This window comes from Cyclopterus lumpus, chromosome 7 (genome assembly GCF_009769545.1).
Source record: "Cyclopterus lumpus isolate fCycLum1 chromosome 7, fCycLum1.pri, whole genome shotgun sequence".
Taxonomy (NCBI): Eukaryota; Metazoa; Chordata; class Actinopteri; order Perciformes; family Cyclopteridae; genus Cyclopterus; species Cyclopterus lumpus.
The window spans coordinates 18,869,729-18,887,021 of NC_046972.1; the positions used below are offsets into that span (position 1 = coordinate 18,869,729).

The 17,293-nt window shown below is 43.2% G+C and overlaps 4 protein-coding genes across 4 annotated transcripts in view; 1 reads left to right on the plus strand and 3 right to left on the minus strand.

Annotated features, from left to right (window-relative positions):
- The first annotated feature begins 1,464 nt into the window (after positions 1-1,464).
- Positions 1,465-3,453, plus strand: LOC117734046 (syntaphilin). Its single transcript, XM_034538104.1, has 4 exons — positions 1,465-1,514; positions 1,613-1,744; positions 1,968-2,117; positions 2,235-3,453. Exons 1-4 carry the CDS (start codon positions 1,465-1,467, stop codon positions 3,451-3,453), a joined length of 1,551 nt encoding a protein of 516 aa, XP_034393995.1.
- A 2,111-nt stretch (positions 3,454-5,564) lies between these two features.
- fkbp1aa (FKBP prolyl isomerase 1Aa) lies at positions 5,565-7,462 on the minus strand. Its single transcript, XM_034538284.1, has 5 exons — positions 7,357-7,462; positions 7,211-7,258; positions 6,594-6,706; positions 6,276-6,450; positions 5,565-6,017 (listed from the first exon to the last, which is right to left on the minus strand). The coding sequence occupies exons 1-4, from the start codon at positions 7,391-7,393 to the stop codon at positions 6,319-6,321; spliced, it is 330 nt and encodes a 109-aa protein (XP_034394175.1). The 5' UTR covers positions 7,394-7,462; the 3' UTR covers positions 5,565-6,017; positions 6,276-6,318.
- Positions 7,463-8,879: 1,417 nt separating this feature from the next.
- On the minus strand, positions 8,880-15,209 carry mfsd2al2 (major facilitator superfamily domain containing 2a-like 2). The gene is made up of 14 exons (XM_034537817.1): positions 15,189-15,209; positions 14,274-14,393; positions 14,061-14,185; positions 13,824-13,956; positions 13,302-13,380; positions 12,704-12,822; positions 11,688-11,778; positions 11,449-11,570; positions 11,217-11,300; positions 10,997-11,080; positions 10,769-10,881; positions 10,438-10,581; positions 10,181-10,357; positions 8,880-9,362 (listed from the first exon to the last, which is right to left on the minus strand). Exons 1-14 carry the CDS (start codon positions 15,207-15,209, stop codon positions 8,978-8,980), a joined length of 1,797 nt encoding a protein of 598 aa, XP_034393708.1. The 3' UTR covers positions 8,880-8,977.
- Positions 15,210-16,090: 881 nt separating this feature from the next.
- The window catches only part of fam110a (family with sequence similarity 110 member A), a 3,969-nt gene continuing 2,766 nt past the window's right edge, over positions 16,091-17,293 (minus strand). Inside the window, exon 2 of the mRNA XM_034537315.1 lies at positions 16,091-17,293. This exon is cut by the window's right edge and continues 432 nt beyond it. Within this exon, the coding sequence (XP_034393206.1) occupies positions 16,315-17,293 (979 nt within the window). The 3' untranslated portion in view covers positions 16,091-16,314.

Sequence of the window (17,293 nt, forward strand, 5' to 3'; positions counted from 1 at the left end):
GTGTGTGACAGATGTGGGAAACACCAATCCTGTAATTTAATGCCATCATTATTATTCAAGGACGCGTCCCTGTACCTTCCGCTATTTATCCATAAACATCGTGGCATCGTCAGATGACTACCTCGTCTCCACGTCTGAATGCTGCTCTATAGTTTCATATATCTGTCTGCTCTATATGATGCTCGCCTCCACACAACACTGAGACTCACACTTACGTAAGATGATTGCGTATTTCTCACCAATAACGTACTTGCCACTGGTTGCGCAGGGAGAGGGAGGCGAGGTGTCCCGTCTCGACGTCCTAGAATTTAAATATAGGACATTATCGGGAGAACATATGTGGTGTGTGCAGCCGCGACAAATATGTATCCATCTGCGGGTATTTCAGACCTAAACTAAAGATCAGCAGGTTGAAGGTACTTTTTAAGAAGGATTAGAACATGTTGTCCTCTTTAATCAGTAATTGGAGTGGGGACAGAGCGACCTGACTTGTACTTATGAACAGGGCGAAGCCACAAGGAGGTCATGTCCTCTGTTGGGAGCTTTGTTTTCTACAGCTTCAGTTTTTACAGCAGTGTGAACAAATAGGGCATTAGGTTGGGGATCGATATCGGTGCCTGAATACCAAACTTTGGGAAAGATAAGCCCTTTTATTCATTTAACAATAAATATCAAACTTCTCATTGCAGCAGAATTCAACAGAATATACAGATTTGCCAAAATAAAAAGCAGTCAAAAATAGACAAAAATTGGAATAGTAAATATCTGATACAAAAATAAGTAAATAAGCCTAAAACTCCAGCCAATACTTATCTCCTTACAGTCGGTACCCAGCTGTACAAGACAGATACCTTCATGTATGGGGGAATATATTACAGATAATAGACTTAAAAAAGTGTACAGAATAAATTAAACATCAAATATCCAAGTAAACAGAATATTGCTAAATATTTCAGATTATCTGAAATGCTTGCTATGGCTCTGCTTTTATGTGACACAATGGTGCATTTTTTTTTAAATATTATCTTTCTTTATGTAGTGACCCTTTAATAAACTCCTGCAGTTGTGTCACCACGTGTCAGCGTTACTCTGTTGCCCTTTGACATGAGTTCATGTGAAGGCTCATCATGTTTATGTGCCGCTCGGCAGGACGCCGCTCAGAGAGACGCAGCTGCACTGACAGTGAACTCACTGTTGCCCTTTGTGTCAGCACAGAAAAGAGGCTTTATTTGCTGCTGCTGCCGTAGACTATTTTAATCAGGGTTAGGGTTGCGTGGTTGTCATTGACTTCCAAGAAGCACATTATGGCCACACACAGTATGCTCCAGGGGATATGTGTGCTTTAGATTACTAGTCACTGATCTGCATGTGTTTTTGTCCCTGTCCTTACGCTCTAGCTGTGAGGGCTCCTAGCGTCCCTCTCTAGAGACGGCAGTGGAGAGGTCGGAGGTCCCTCGCACATCAATGTCGCTCACTCCGAGCCGAAAGCCCTCCTCATCCTCAGGTCAGCGCAGGTACTGTTGCATCTTTTGCACAACTTCCGCTTCACAATAATGCAAGACGTTTTTCTTCTCACTGGATTCTAAAAGAATGCCATGTGACCCCCTTCAAGGCGCTCAGTTGGCACTGGAGGCGTCAGCGGGCGATATTCCCACAGTGATACGTCCAGTACTCACACCTACCCCGGTCGGGTTCGGGCAGCAGAGGGCAGCCCCACAGCTCGGACGTATCCGAGCACACCCAGGTATATTAATCATACACTTCTGTCAGTGCTATCTTAATATGTTAATATGCCTCCAGGGTCGTATTCAACAGCAGTTTGATTAGCACAAAGGTTCATTTGTTCCTCGTGTACAGACGTCTATCAGCGCAGGCCTTTCACAATTCACTGCCTTTTGTTTATTGTCAACCGGACTCACACTTTACTGTTCTCGCACGTGGTTAAGCAAATAACTTCATTATTTCAGGCGACAAGCAAAGCACACAGCCTGCAGTGACAACCATGGGATCAGGCCCCCCACCCCGGAGCAGTACCTCACCCCTCTGCAACAGAAGGAGGTGTGTATACGACATCTGCGATCCAGGCTGAGGGACAACGTGGTAAGCCTACAACACAGGTGAGTCTTTTCTCCTTCAAAGATCCCTTTAGGGCTCCTGTTTGCTCATCACCTTGGTTTGTTTCTGTAAGAGAGAAATAACGCTGCCATTCACTTTTTCCCCGTACACTTTATCAGAGACTGTGAACTAGATGAGTTGAGGACTCAACTGTACAGGATGCAGGAGGACTGGATAGAGGAGGAATGTCACCGCGTGGAGGCCCAGTTGGCGCTGAAAGAGGCCCGCAAGGAGATCCAACACCTTCAGGAGGTGGTTTATACAGTGAAGTCCAACCTGAGTGCCCGCGAACAAAATCCCCATGACCACAAGCCATACTCAGGGCTGCACGGAGCTCGGCAAGGGGGCAAGTCTCGCTCCTGTGGCTGCTCCCCGGCCAGCACTTTGAGCCGCAGCACCACCCGCACCCGCCTCAGCAGCGAGGCCCTGCAGCCGGACCAGTCAAGCAGAGCGTCGCGCCCGGCGGGACAAACCCACCTCCTTCTGGATGCGGCCCTCCTGTCGGAGCAGCTGCCGCCGCAGGGCCACGTACGAGGCCCCCCGACTGTGCCGCGTGCTTCCACCTACGAAAGGCTGTGCAGCGGGGGGGCGGCGTTGCCAATGTCACACTCCTGCCACACACTCAGTAGTAGCAGCAGCTGCAAGTGCAGTGGCCACAGCTACCACCCTCACCATCACCTGTTCCTGCATTTACCTCAGGAGGAGGCCCCGGTTACAGCGGGAACTGCCGCCGCCGATCCTATCCCGACTCCTGCAGCAGAGAAGAAACCAGAGGTGCGCTCCCAGGCCTGCAGCCCAACCATGACCTGGCTGCGTGAGGAAAGCAGCTTCGAAGAGCTGAGCATCATTTCTTTCGCCACAGCAGACGTCACCCCCTCAGAACCACGTCTGTTTCCATCGTCTCTACCCGCCGCGTTCCCTCCCGAGCATTCGCACAGTGTGGCGCCGCTACGAGCCGACAAACCAGAGGAGGTACCCAAGATGCCGGCAGAGCCCAACACCTGCCAGCCCCCCGCTACAGCTCCCCGCCCAGAGAGGCAGGACACTATCGTGGTGGACCTAGAGGAGGAGGATGAGGACGACATTGAAGGTACAAATGAAGAAGACGGCCACTCCCCTCAGCTCTGCCACTGGAGCCGCTACTTCCTCGTGGATCTGTTGGCTTTGGCGATGCCGGTGGTCCCGACCATGGCGTGGCTGTGTCGAGGGGCGTCACGGGAGGTCCTGCCGGTGTATCACATCGGCTCCCTGCTGAGAGGCTGCTGTGCCGTAGCCCTGCACTCACTGCGCCGCAGGGGACGCAGGCCCACCAGCATGAATGGGACAACAGCGATCTGAAGACCACTCCCAACCTCTGCAGGCACGGCCATAGCAACGCTGACTTCATTACGGTTTGCTCATTGTTGGATATATCTCCTCTTTTAAGATTTCTAGATTTGACATCCTGTCCTCGTGATGCCTGGCCTTAGAGAACAAATGATTAGTCGTACTTTATTTCATTACTCAAATATACTCACTGCTACTGCCTGAGGTTTAAATGGTGTTCTCTTTGTTGGACTCTGCATGTCACCCACAGTATGGTTGGGTTCCCTTGCTTGAATTAAAAAGCCTGTACCTGGATTTAGATGACACCCTCCGGGCAAAGATATGCAGTTTGTTTTATGAAAATAAGCAGAAGAATAATTGTCTGTTGAATGCTCCTCCTCACATTTTCATCGTCACATCTTTTTTTTTTTTTTAATTGTTAAAAAGAGAATGGGAGAGTTGCAGTCGTGAAATGACAGATCCATTACGGACAGTGTTTATCTGACTTGTGCAGAAGCAGTTAATAGATTTAGAGAGTGTGAAGGCAGCAAAGTCATTTCCACCCGTGAAAATATTGAATGTGGTCGAAAGCTGTTGGGACTTTTACCTTTTGATAAGCATGCGCATCTAATCTGGTTCTGAGGTGCAGAACCGACAAATCACTGCTATTGTTGCCAAAAACAACACAAGGAACTTTAAACCTGTAGACAATGTATTTGAACCTGATGGGACATTCATCCTCAACACTAACGAATATTTATTTTTTTTCTTGCTAAAATAATGAACCTGAATGAAAAATAACAAAAATCTGCAGTTTATAAAATAAATATACACAATAGAGAAACAAAGCACTGTGCTCAAAGCTTTTCAGCAGGGCGGACTTTATTCTGGTCGTGTATCTACAGTCACGTATTTCTATAAAAGTTTAGAACAGGCAGGACATGCGGTCGATCGTGAGAATGAATGAAGGGCTTGGATGAGCAGTTTTGTTTACTGACTTTAAGAAGAGATGATTTTGATAGTGATATATTTTCTAATTGTACATGATCTTTGCACAGCTGCAAGCAAAAATTCACTCGTTGCATCAGTGCCGGCTGCTCCCACAGCACTGTTTAGCAGTTTATAATAATAATTATGTATTTATCATTGTTACTCATCTTACAAGTGGCCCTTTTGTGTGTTGACTGAAATGGCTCAATTGTAACTATAAACAATGATGTACAGTGTGTATGGTTACCAATTTCAGCCTTATTCTGCAAAAAGAGCAATATTTTAGCTTTCAGGTTTCTTTCCAATAAGGTTTTGCTGATTCAGCTTAAAACAGAAATAGAAGAAAAGAAATTCAATGGAAAATAAAGTGTAATATATCTATGGTTGGAGGGAGGCATATTGGAATGTACTTATTTTCAATTTGGACTATATTTCCTTCATGTTAAATTGCTCGATTTGTCACTTATCGTTCTCTGTGTGAAACTAACCCTTCCATCAGCTTTTACTGTACATGCAAAATAAATGATTAACTGTACTATTGCACAAGTAACAGAATATTGCAAAAAAAATACCCTGGGTATTTCCTCTCCTCTTGGAAAATAAAACATGCTTCTAATGTTTTTTTATTATGACGTGTGTTGTAATGCATCACCATTAAATATGAATTCATACATGTGGATGACATATTAAAAAGGATATGATTAGTAGATCTTAACAGTGAGATACAATCATCTAAAAGGGAAGGAAAATAGAAGCCGGTGTTAAAATGACTCTTTTAATGTTTTTAAAGAGTAAGGAACAGACTTTTTACAACATCCACAGCTTGTTACACAAAACTCCTTCAAACAAAGATCACAAACCCCAAGACGTGCCGACAAATCTGTCGGGGAACTTACCATGCAAGTTTAGAAACCTTTTACCAGAGACCAAATAGTTTCCAGGTGTTTTACAGTCAACAAGACCAAAGATGTCCAGTTTCAGCAATAGTCGTTTTACTCTTATAAATTAAGAATTGATGCTGCAGTATAGACAAAGATCCTCTGCAGAGACCTGTAGGCCGTTCATGGCGATAATGTGCTTGATTCATGAATCCTTGATTACAATGTATTCCATACTTTAAAATGTAACCCAATAACAAGTATCATAAAAGGTAATTCATAGAAATATGTCAAACAATTTATTCTTATTTTTTTTATCCAAGACAATTAATTACCCGCAATCAATACAATTTTAGTGTAAAGGCCACAGAGCCACAGGAATGAGATTGATTCAGTACTTATGACACTTATCTAAAACCTGGTCCCGATGGTAGACACAATTTATAAATGTTTAAGAGAAAGAAGAAAAAAAAAAAAACACAAAAAAAAATACATAGCAGAATATGACAAAAAAGAAAACATGGGATGGCCTATGACTTATTTCAGTATGGAACCTAAAGAATAGCATGGAGGATAACGTTTTAAAGCAAGTGACTAAACACAATTTGTATTTAGATGTAAAAGGAGAGTGAACTAGTGAATATATATAGACATAGGTCCTATGCAGGGTTCAAGAGCAGGAATCATCTGTTATTATTGTTCCTCCATGTTCCCGAGATAGGGGTCAACCTGCGGTGAAACCAAAAGGGGTGTTAGTGCTGTGGATGAGAGGCGATTACAGGCTATGAAGACCACAGCTTGGTATTCACATTCTGTTAAAATTACAACGGCTAAATGTATAGTTACTGCACAAGTGTATATAATAAATGTAAAAGGTGTCAAACTTGAGATACTTTTTTTTTTTTTAAATGACATAATTATCCCGTCCACATGATATTGTGATTGTTCAAATGATGTAATCATACCAAAAACAAAGAAGATTCTCACCCTGAAAATTTGAGTGGAATTTAACAAAGTGAGTGCACGAGTTTCAGGCTTCCAGACTGATCAGCTCCACGTCGAAGGTGAGAGTGGCGTTTGGTGGGATGATCCCCGGGTGCCCTTTGCTGCCGTAGGCAAAGTCTGGTGAGCAAACCAGCTTTGCACGCTGACCTACACTCATCTGTGGAGGAGACGGAAGAGGTACTTATTGAAGTTCAACTGCAACAACAATTAAAAAATAGTGCATTCTTAAATTGGATATTCCGTGGGTTGAAATAAAAAATAAAAAACATTCACGTTAAGAGTCTGAAAGCAGCTCCTCACCTGCGCTACTCCTTCTTCCCAACCACGAATAACCTCCTGGTGTCCAATCTTGAATTTGAACGGCTTCCCTCGGGACCTCGAAGAATCAAACACTTTCCCGTCTGCCAGTGTGCCTGACAAAAAAAAAAGTAATTAAAAAAACATTAAAAGTCCCACTTTAGCCTCATTACGGTTACAGAGCTATGAGCTAGCCGACTAGCATCAAGGGGGCCGGTTAGCTTCCGTTCGGGGGGCTGACAGCAGCTACGGTCCCGTTAGCTCGCCGAGACCTCCGTCCTCCTCCGAACGGCGGACGACAGCAGCACAAACCTTTCAATTATTATCCAAGAAACGCTACAAGTCGGCGAGCAAACGTCCGGCCGCAGCGCCACCTCGGCTAGCGCGAGCCGAAGAGACACGGCAAGCCATTAGTGACGCTAACTGCTAAAACACTGGACGTTAGCTGCGATGCTAGTCGGCGGAAGCAGCCGGTTAGCGTCCGCCAACTAAAGCTAACGGCTCGCGTTACCGGCTGCTTGGAGCGGCACGTCGAGATAACACAAAACAGCCCGCAAACATTCAGCGTCCAGCTTTGAGTTTCAGCTCCATTCAGCCATCAGCACAGCCTCCGTACTCACCGACATAGTGCACCACGACGCGCTGCCCCTTCTTCGGAAATGTCCGTCCTGAAAATAAGGCGAAAACAAGAGAGAGCGTGTTTAACAACCGTACACACCGTGGAAAAATCGGTATTAAATGGGTGAATAAAGCAGATTATTCGCACCATCGCCCGGAGTTATGGTCTCAATGTCTACTCCCATCTTGGCTCTTCGGGTATCCTTCCTCTTGACCACCCGACAGTACGAGCGGAAGCAGGAGGCAGGGGCGTCCTGTTGACGTGCGAGTGGGCACCAGTTGATCAGGGATTGTACACATGTACAGTATATATATCTTAATTGGCAACTAAACCCAAACGCACACATATTTTACAATCTCATTAATTGATAGACAGATTTTCCACTTTGGGAAGATCTTTGTACCAACATGTGATTGTTGGCTGAATCATTCAAGTTGACTTGTTTACTTTAATTCATTAATTTAACACAGACACATATATAAATATATATAACATTATATATATAAATATATATTCCACCATCATGTGTGTTTGTGTGTGTGTATGTATATATATAGATATATATTCATGATAAACGATGCATGTTTCATGGAAAATACGCTCAAAGCGTTTTGTTATGTTTCTGATGACAACAATATCTTCTCAACAACATACTACCACTCTAACCACCGTTGTGTAATAGACTAGCATCTCTCCTTTGCTTTTTATGATCTATTTGTGCTACAAGTACTATTACTCATAGTAATTAAAGTCCAGCTGGGCCATGAGCACCAACCTGAGGATACTTGACCTCATACTTTGTATGGGTGAGCATGTACGGCGATAAAAGCATAAACTCTCCACAATAATCCGCCCGTACAATCTACTCCCACAAATGAACCTTTCACTATTTGTTATGCGAGTGTATACATAACAAATACATCTCAGGATAGACACACACCAAGATTTCCCTCCATTTTCTACAGTAATGTCACCAGCACTTTCCTTAAAGGTTCAGACATTGATTCTCTTCTCGTTGGGAAACATTTAAAAAAAGACACTTTTTGGACTCGGGCCCTAATGTATCATGTCTGTCTGTATTGTTGTTGTTTTTTAACTGTGTTGTTTTGTGTTTGAGGAAAGCTGATGAAAATGTTTGAATCAACGAAAAAAAGCTCCTAATGCAACTTTCAAGCATGTGTTGCAAACATTGACTTACAATTTAGAAGAGACTATAATATAAAAAAAGGCAACATAAAGCTCAACTTTTTAGACATCACTGTAGAAACAAACAGTACAATGAAGTTAAGCAGAACAATTGATCGAGGAATGCTTTCAAGACATGATCAAATCCAGAAGGAATATTCATAGAAATTATTTCCAATACTTTTTATGACAGCAAGAAAACAGTAAAAATAAAAATGTAAAAGCCCAACAAGTTTTTTTCCCCACATTTCCCCCCCTCCCATTAGTGTTTCTTTACCAATCACTATTAAACATGTAGCACTCCATACAATCCTGGATAAATTGTTACGATGAGTACTATTACAGAGCTGTTCATTTCCAGATTGCATGATCCAGAAAAAGCAAATGCCCATTCAGATGAAGTTAATATGAACCTCACTCTACATGCCCGTAGAATTGGTAAAAACATGTTTCGATTTTGGAAAGAAAAAAAAATTCCTCTCAATCCAGCGGATTTAACAAAAATATGTGGGAATAAAAGGAGTCGTCGTCATGCCATCAATATAACATGTCTGTACGCTGAACATGAGGCTATGGTATCTGACTATACCCATGTCATTTTGGATCTCACATGTGACCCGCTGGAGGAATTCCCGGGTTCATTCTCAGGAGCATTTCTCCCCAATGCATCTTCTCCCGAGTGCTGGAGTGAGCCGAGTCTCTGCTTATGACACTGAGGATTTACACTGGACTGGACAACCGAATCCGTCCCGCTGTATTCTCCAACGGACCTCTTTGATACATCCGAATTGACACATGACGCGACTGAGCATATTTGATCATGATTGTAACGTCCGGTTGAGGAATTTGACTTGTACAACATGTTTGTCTTCGTGTTATTGTGTGAAGTCGCTCTATGGGGCTGCAGAACTGATGGCTGCTCTGCGTTTTCTCTTGGGTCCGATGCTGATGATGATGTGGCTTCTGGGCTAGAGATGAAGAATAACAAGACAAATAATAATGACTATAGAATCAAAACATGTATGTATATTACTCTAAATTGGTGATAAGAGTGATAAGAGTCTTGTTACTAACTCTCGGATAGAAAATTAACAAGCATATCACCCAAAATTACTATGAATATATATTGACTTTAAATGCAGTAGCTAATATGCAAACAAACTCTGAAAAGTAACTTCACATCCAGATATAACAAGGCTGCTATTTAAAATCCAGAACTAATTGTGAACCAGCTACTACGAAATATCTTCTGGGCCGGTTGGGAGCAGCAAAAACAAGTTGCGAACACAACAATGACATATCATCACCTATTAAGTTGATAGGGTGAACCTATTGGCAAAAAGTTGCTTATTTACACATCCAGCAAAATATGGAGCAACATTATCATTTAGAGACGTTTTTCTGTCCAGCTGATGGATGAAAGTCAGATATTTGCTCTTTTCTATCTCTGTTTTTGGTCTCTACAGCAGCTTAGCGAAATATCTGGCTCTTTAGTTGCTAAATGCTCGACTAAGTCTGTAACTGTTCCTGAAGTTTGGTTCTGAGCGGGTAGTGTACAGTGAATCGGACACCTAAATAATAAGCTGAAACTCACTTTAAACTTCATAAAGCGAGGAGCTGTAGATCCGGGTGATAAAACTCTGTAGTTTCATCACTATAAATGATTCCTTTCTTAGTACATTGTTAATATGAAAATATCTATTTTTCATATTAACTTTTAAGATGACAGTTCAGGAGCCATTAACGGGGTTTTTGGAGAGGATAATTCACCCAAAAAGCCACTTACTGAATTGGGGTCAGTTGTTCCTGATGCTGCAAACATCGCCTCTCATTGATTGGGTAGGAGCGAAAAAAGACCAGCCCTATCAGCAAAAGTGCGATGGGAACTGGCGAGAACAGCACAATCAGAGCCGTCACCACTCCGTCGCCATGGTTACAGGCACCTGCTCTGTAGCCCACAAATCTGCAGACGAGGAGAAACCAAAACGTGACGGTCCAACAGACGTACGTAACACAAAGTGAGTGGAGGGAAGGTTGACTCACTGTAATGTCATGGTTGAGATGCCTACGGACAGGCCGCCCGCCAGCTTGCTGCAGAAGGCATAACAAGAGAAAAACATGGGCTCCAGGTCTCTGCAGGAGGGGTGTCTTGCAGCAAAGTCATCCACCACATCTGGGAGCATAGACCTGATAACCACCACTTCAATTTAGATGAGGAGAACTGAACCGATTGCTTGAATATTCCTAACCAGCCAGGGTCAGATGGAGGCGACATGAATGATTCATGTGCACAACATTCAGGTATGATTAGATCTGACGGGGCCGCCTTTCGAAAGGTTTTAGAATGGTGTGTCTTCGCTGGGAGCTGACTCACCAAGGTAGCAAGAACATGGTTGCCACGCTGAATCCCATCGGAACGCACATAATCATGAAGACTGGCAGGTTACTGGGAACACAGGCAACTATAATAACTGCTGGGATGAAGAGCTGAGAGAGACAGAAACAGGCCTTACAGAATAGAAGGAGATTGAAGGTGTGGTAAATTATTCTCATCATACAGATTAGTCTAATTACTCTGCAGGGATATGTTATGACTTCTTACTGATAGACCGATGTAAGCTGTGGCCTTTTTTCCTATTCTCAGAAGAACTGTTTGCCACAGAGGAACTGCTACCGAGGCAGAAACCTGCAAAAATATAGAGTTTCATTACAAATGTAAAATGTCTCTTGTTTTGTAAGTCCTTCGAAGGCTTTTGAAATTGTTTGCATATATAAAACATCTTTGTGAGCAGAGTGTGCGATTGTCGTAAGTTCCATTTTACCAGCAGAACCAGTAGGAGGTGCTGGAACTGGGCTCCCAGCTCAGCTACATGGCTGCAAAAAAGGGCAAAATTACCCAAGGACATCTGAGATAAAAGAAATACGGGACATGAAATAAAAAAATATATAATTATGGTTGAACCATTCCTCTGATTCTAACCATTAAATACATGCATGCATATAAAAACAAATTTTCATGAGAGCCAAGGTTTTTATAGGCTTGCAACACGGCACCTGAAAAGCAAGCGCAGTGAACACAAAGCCGAGCACCAGTCGTTGGAAAGGAATGTGACGCATCAGCATCTTCAGCGAGGCCAAATAGGACGGTCGTACTGGGTCACCAGAGCAGAGAGGAGCTGCAAATGAAACCCAAATGGAATGTCAAGGAAGGGAAGTGAAGTAGCAAGCTATAATGCTCAAATACTGAAGATAAGAAAGAGAGAGATAAATAAATTAAACATTGAATGACTCACCCCGCTGCTCCTTCACCCCAAGGAAGAGAATCAGGCTGCAGATGAAAAACAAGGCACCCATGATCAGAGCTGAGGTCAGGAAAGCCTTTTGCTGGGGAGCAAAATACACAAATATACATAAAGCACAATATTATGCTGCAAAAAGACATTATTATAAACAGTTTAATGATTATAAATGAACATTAAATGTGCACAATGTTCCCCTTTGCTGAGATTTAGCTGGCTAGATGAGAAGATTCCTGCCATTCATCTGTTCGTTAGATAACGTTAAATATGAAGCTTGTGCTTGAGGCGGTTAACTAGCGTATGAATGTATTCTTATTTGTTAACAACATCATCAGCATTTCATTACTCAATTTTTGTAAACATAAAGAACCAAGAAAAATATAATGTCTTAATTATGGAGGTTAATGTCGCTCTAATGTGGATTTTATTGCCAACAGGCATTTTCAGGCTTTAGCTCCCTTGTTTTTATGCTAAACTATTCTTCACTGGCGCCAACAGTTATTTTATTAGCATACAAACTGAAGGAAAGCAGCTAGCCTGACTCGGGTTGTAGATTATGAAATACCAATTTGTACTATTCAAACAAACAACACATATTGTGTTAATTAGTCAGTTTTAATTGTGCAAAAGGCGGGTTTTTTGTTACTAACGGGCAGAGGTACTAGTTTTATGCTAGGCTACGCTAACTTAATGGTCACTGGCTCCAGCTTTACATTTAATGGACAAATACGAGAGTTGTTCTATTTTGTCATGTAACTTTAACTCTAAACTAACTCCTTACAGGAAAGAAAGAGAATACACAACGTGGCCTATGTCGCGCTAATTACAGGGTAACAATATACCCCTGGGACCATGCGAGTACAATGCCAATGCAATGCCGCTGGGCTGCTAAAGAAATGTGAGTGCTATCTCATTGTTAGCCGGAGTAACCACTTTTATTTATTTTTTTACATTTTATCTACCGTTTTCTGAAGTGGTGCAGTTTGTGGTGAAGACGTGCTCTGGGCTACTGTCTCATGAGCCTGGCCCAGATGTTCACAGCTCTCTTGCTTTTCTGTGTTGTACACAGCTATAACTTGACCCTGCATTACAGAAGCCAACAGCGTGGCCGCCATCTTCACACTCATTCCTGCCAAAGAAGGTCAGAGAAGGGGACAAGATGTGCAGTGGTGGAGGAAGTAAGCTTTTCAGATCCTTAACAGAAGTCAACGTGGGCTACAGGAAAAATACTCCACTACTAATCCTCTATTCAATACATTACTAAGTAAAAGCATCAGAAGAAATGACTGCTAAAGTAAAAGTACTCATTCTGCAGTGAATTGTTCCTGACAATGATTTTTATATATTTTCTTTGGATCACTATTACAGCCGCATTGATGTGTATGTTGCATTTACCTGCTGTAGATGCTTTTAACTACATCATATGCTGTTGGGTGGTTCAATCTACAGAAATGCTTCTGAAACAGGGTGGAGTACAATTATAACGCTGCATAAAAGGGAAATATGTATTTGAGTAAATGTACTTCTTTACAATCCAACACTGGAGGAGTGTGACGAATTGGAGGGAGATCCTGGTCTACGTGTCGTTGTGATGATTGGTCCTCTTACTGTAGGCCGTGGCAGAGTCTCTGTCTGTGTGATCTCCCCCGAGGAACATGCCGAGCGAGAGGTAGGGGACGTTGTAGCACTGTTAATGGACAACAGAGGAACACATGATACCCACTGACAGCCCGTGAGCAGGGTGAAACTCAGTAGCCATGGTGACGCAGCTTGGAGCAAAACGGCAGCTGCAACAGTGTCATGAGACGAGTGGGAAATGATGTCACCATGGTGACATGAGGAAGATGAAGAGGGGAAAAAAGTTTACTGAAGCACGAGATGGTGGATGGATAATTAGGAAATGTGTTAAATCAGTGACGAAATCACTGGTGAAAAAGAAAAATCGCAGTATGACATTGGAAAAATAATTCCAAGTAACAGTCCTGTAAGTGTACTGAATTAAAAATACTAAAGTGTTTTGATATTTTCACGGTATTTATATAGACCGGCAGTTAAGAGGGGAAATAGTAGAAGTAGAAACAAATGGAAATATACAAGTGAGCAATGAGTGCTTGTGACACACTGACTTACACTCATGAGGGTCTCGAACAGACAGGCCGCTGTGAGGAACCACAGCACGCTGAGGCCCTGAGACGTTGAACCTTGTGGCACGAACCACAGCAGCAGATAGAACAGGACGCCAAACGGAGTGGAGAGAATCAGCCTGTGGGATCAACATGGTGGGCTCTGTTGAATACAAGCGCCTGCAGATGAATCGCAGCCTAATTCAATATGAAGTGTGTTCAACATGCGGCTCCGCCGACCAACCATGGCGTGAGTTTTCCGACGGGTGTCCAGTTACTGCAGCTCACCAGATATCCAACCAGAGGATCGGTCACGGCATCCCAGGCCCGACTCACGAACAGAATCATGGAGACGTAAGAGGCCTCCATCTGTGAAACACTGGAGGTACTTCACTTTGAAATTTAGATGAAGAAATGCAGGTCATTTTTGTAAGCCTTACAGATCTAATTCGTATACCTGCACAACATCCAGAAGAAAGATCTGCAGAGAAACATTTAAAGCTGCCGTCGTAATCTGATACGGGACCTCACCCACAGCATAACACACCTTCCTGGCCAGAGGAATCCCCCCCGACCCCTGTGAAGACCAGAGGGAAGAACAGACAGGAAGGGAAATATTTCTGTGGTCTATAAAAAAAATGTTTAATCTGAGCTCACACTCTTTTCACATAGCTATCGCAGCGAGAGCGTGGGTTGCACAACGTTTCAGAATCAGGTTTCAAGTGAGATTTCTTCTGCTCACAATAGTCTCAAAGGTTTTCCCACTGAAGAGAACTCTGGTTCTCTTGCGTCGGTTCGGTTACGTTGTGAAAACACTTTTAACTCTATAATCAGTATGACGTTACGTGAAAAGAGACACGCCAGGTTGGTTCAAACCAAACAATAGACTATGAATACCCGAATAGGCGACGTGGATTTAGGTTTATATAAACCGAAATAATGTATTTGTTATTTATTAAATTCTTAAATCTATACTAATCTAGTGCAGGTTTTTTTTTTCATTTTGTGAGAAGGGAATCTTTTTCTTTTTGACTTTTATTCTATGAAAAGTTTTTAGAGGGTGAAACCTCCTTTTTCTTTTTTTTCTCCAAATGGCCACAATGTTTTTTTTGTTTTGTTAAATCTCAAATTGGGCTTTTGCTTCTAACAAAGTATCAATCCAGAAAACATGTAACAATATTGTTAAAATGGTTAAATAAAAAAAAAATACCATCATCTGAGAGACAAATACATGAAATAATAATGTTAGTTGAGGTATTATAAGAGACACCTATAACATCTTCACTTTTCTTTTAATACGAATGCAAAAAGTAGGGCAAGAATGAGGATATTTAATAAGATATTCAATTTGGGAAACTTACCCTCTGCTGACCTTCGCTGACAGAGTTTCCATCTGTGGTCTGTTTTAATAACCGACTCTTTAATGTCTGTACTCGATTCACAAAACGATGAAGGAAACTCATCCTTTGAAGTGAATAAGAACAACGCCACATGCAGACAGGCAGCTCTCTCCACCCACTCACACCTGAATTCAAGTCCCACTCGTTTGACACTGAACAACTCCTCCGTCTTTGAAAGTGTGGCGCTGTAATCCAGCCCACTGGCTCGTTCCGTACAGTAAGAATGAATGAGCGGGGCTCTACAACAAAGATTATTGCAAAACATTGATTTATTAGTGAGGAATAACTTTGTTAGAAATGTTCACGGAGTTCGGCTGCAGGTTTTAAATGCCGTGTATGTGGATCCTCTAAAAGATAAATTAAAATACTGGTAAGATGCAGCTAACTGGAATCACACTCACACTCTGCTCTCCTTGATGTTCATGAATGCAACTTTTGGATACATTTCTAAGAATTTAAACAAAACCAATTTAAAAATGAAAGTTGAAGTGTTACTATTTTGTAAGTAGCATTTCCTATTTCTGAGCTGGAGGCAAAAAGACCAGTTTAATTGGGATTGTCATTAAAAACCCAGATTCTCAGTCAGGACGGCTCTGACCTCTTGTGGAACAGCAGTGAATCTCCCCTCCATCAAATGAAGTCTGTTGATTTCCTCTCCCCGACCATTTCACAATCAGCACAAGTGAAAGAGCTTCAAAAGAAATTTCACACATCACATACAATAATGAGGAGTTATAATACGGACCGAGAACTAGAATAAAATCTAAAGTCATAGGAGAGTTTGTTCCGATCCCTCGAGGTAAGGATGCGTCGCTGTTGAGTTCTCTGAAAGTAAAATCACTGACCGCCAAAGAAGAAGCTTTCATCATTCAGTCTTTAATGCTGTTCGTGGTCATTTTCAGAGTTCTGTTTTTCCAATAACAAAAAAAGTCAGAACATTTCTAATTTTGAAAAATAAAAAAACAAACAAGGGGACAAAAAGTTACTTGGCAGACTAATTGCATCCATCACATCAGTTTCATCACGGGACCACATCACTCAATTTTGAGGATTTAAAATCTCTATTTTTCTAAATCTTATAAGACATTTACCAACATCTTATACATTTGTGCTCTTACTTGCATTGTCTTTGACCTGACGCAGTCCATACAGCCATTTGATTACTCGTGCATTCCTCTCAATGACAGAAACACCGTAGGGAACACGCTCTGCAGCGTTGCCAGCATCCTCATCCTCCTCCTCTTCATCTTCTTTACCAGAGCCTGCACACTCGGACCCCGGAGCGCTCACGCTGCGGAAACGGGCCATGGACACAATGTCAGAACTAGATCCAGTCAACTGCAGCTCTGCAGGGTCCAAACCACACAGGTTGAAGAAGCGCTCCAGCTCTGTGCCGGCTCGAGAGCACCGGTCACTCATGTCGGACTTAGACCGGGTCAGAGAGGGACGTTTCCTGGAGCTGGAGGAGGACAAACGGGTTACCGCCGGGGAGAGAGGGGGGAACGCAGGGAGGCTGGGGGGAGGTGGAGCAGGGGCGAGGGTTTCAGCTGGACAGGAGGGAGGATTGTCAGGTTTAAATGGAGCCACAACAGGTTTCAGAGGGGAAGGGCGTAGTGTCGTCCTGGTGTGGAAGAGACGCAGGTGTGACGTAGCTGGGCGGAGTGGAAACTGTGGGTGTAAAGGAATGGGCTGGAGGGGCTGCCGGATGTACTGAGGTGGTCTGCAGGGCGTCCTCACAGGGCTGGCCTGAGGCTTGACATCCACTCTTCGTACGGTCCCCGCAGCTGGAAACCCAGAAGAGCCAGGACTCTCCACCCGGGCAGGCCCAGAGGTTTTTAATCTCACCTTAGCTGGACTGGACCAGTCCGGGCGAGGGGGCGGACACGGCCTTTCCTTTTTCTGTTGTGCCCCTGCAGGTGTGGGGAGGCGAGGGGAGCCGTCTGACGCGGCAGCACCATCCAGAGCTTTACTGTCCACAGAGTTGGCAGTGGCACCATCATTTACACCATTGATCAGGTTACTCAGATGCTCCATGTCGAGCTGAACTTCTTCCTGCTTCGTTTTCGTCTGGGTGGTT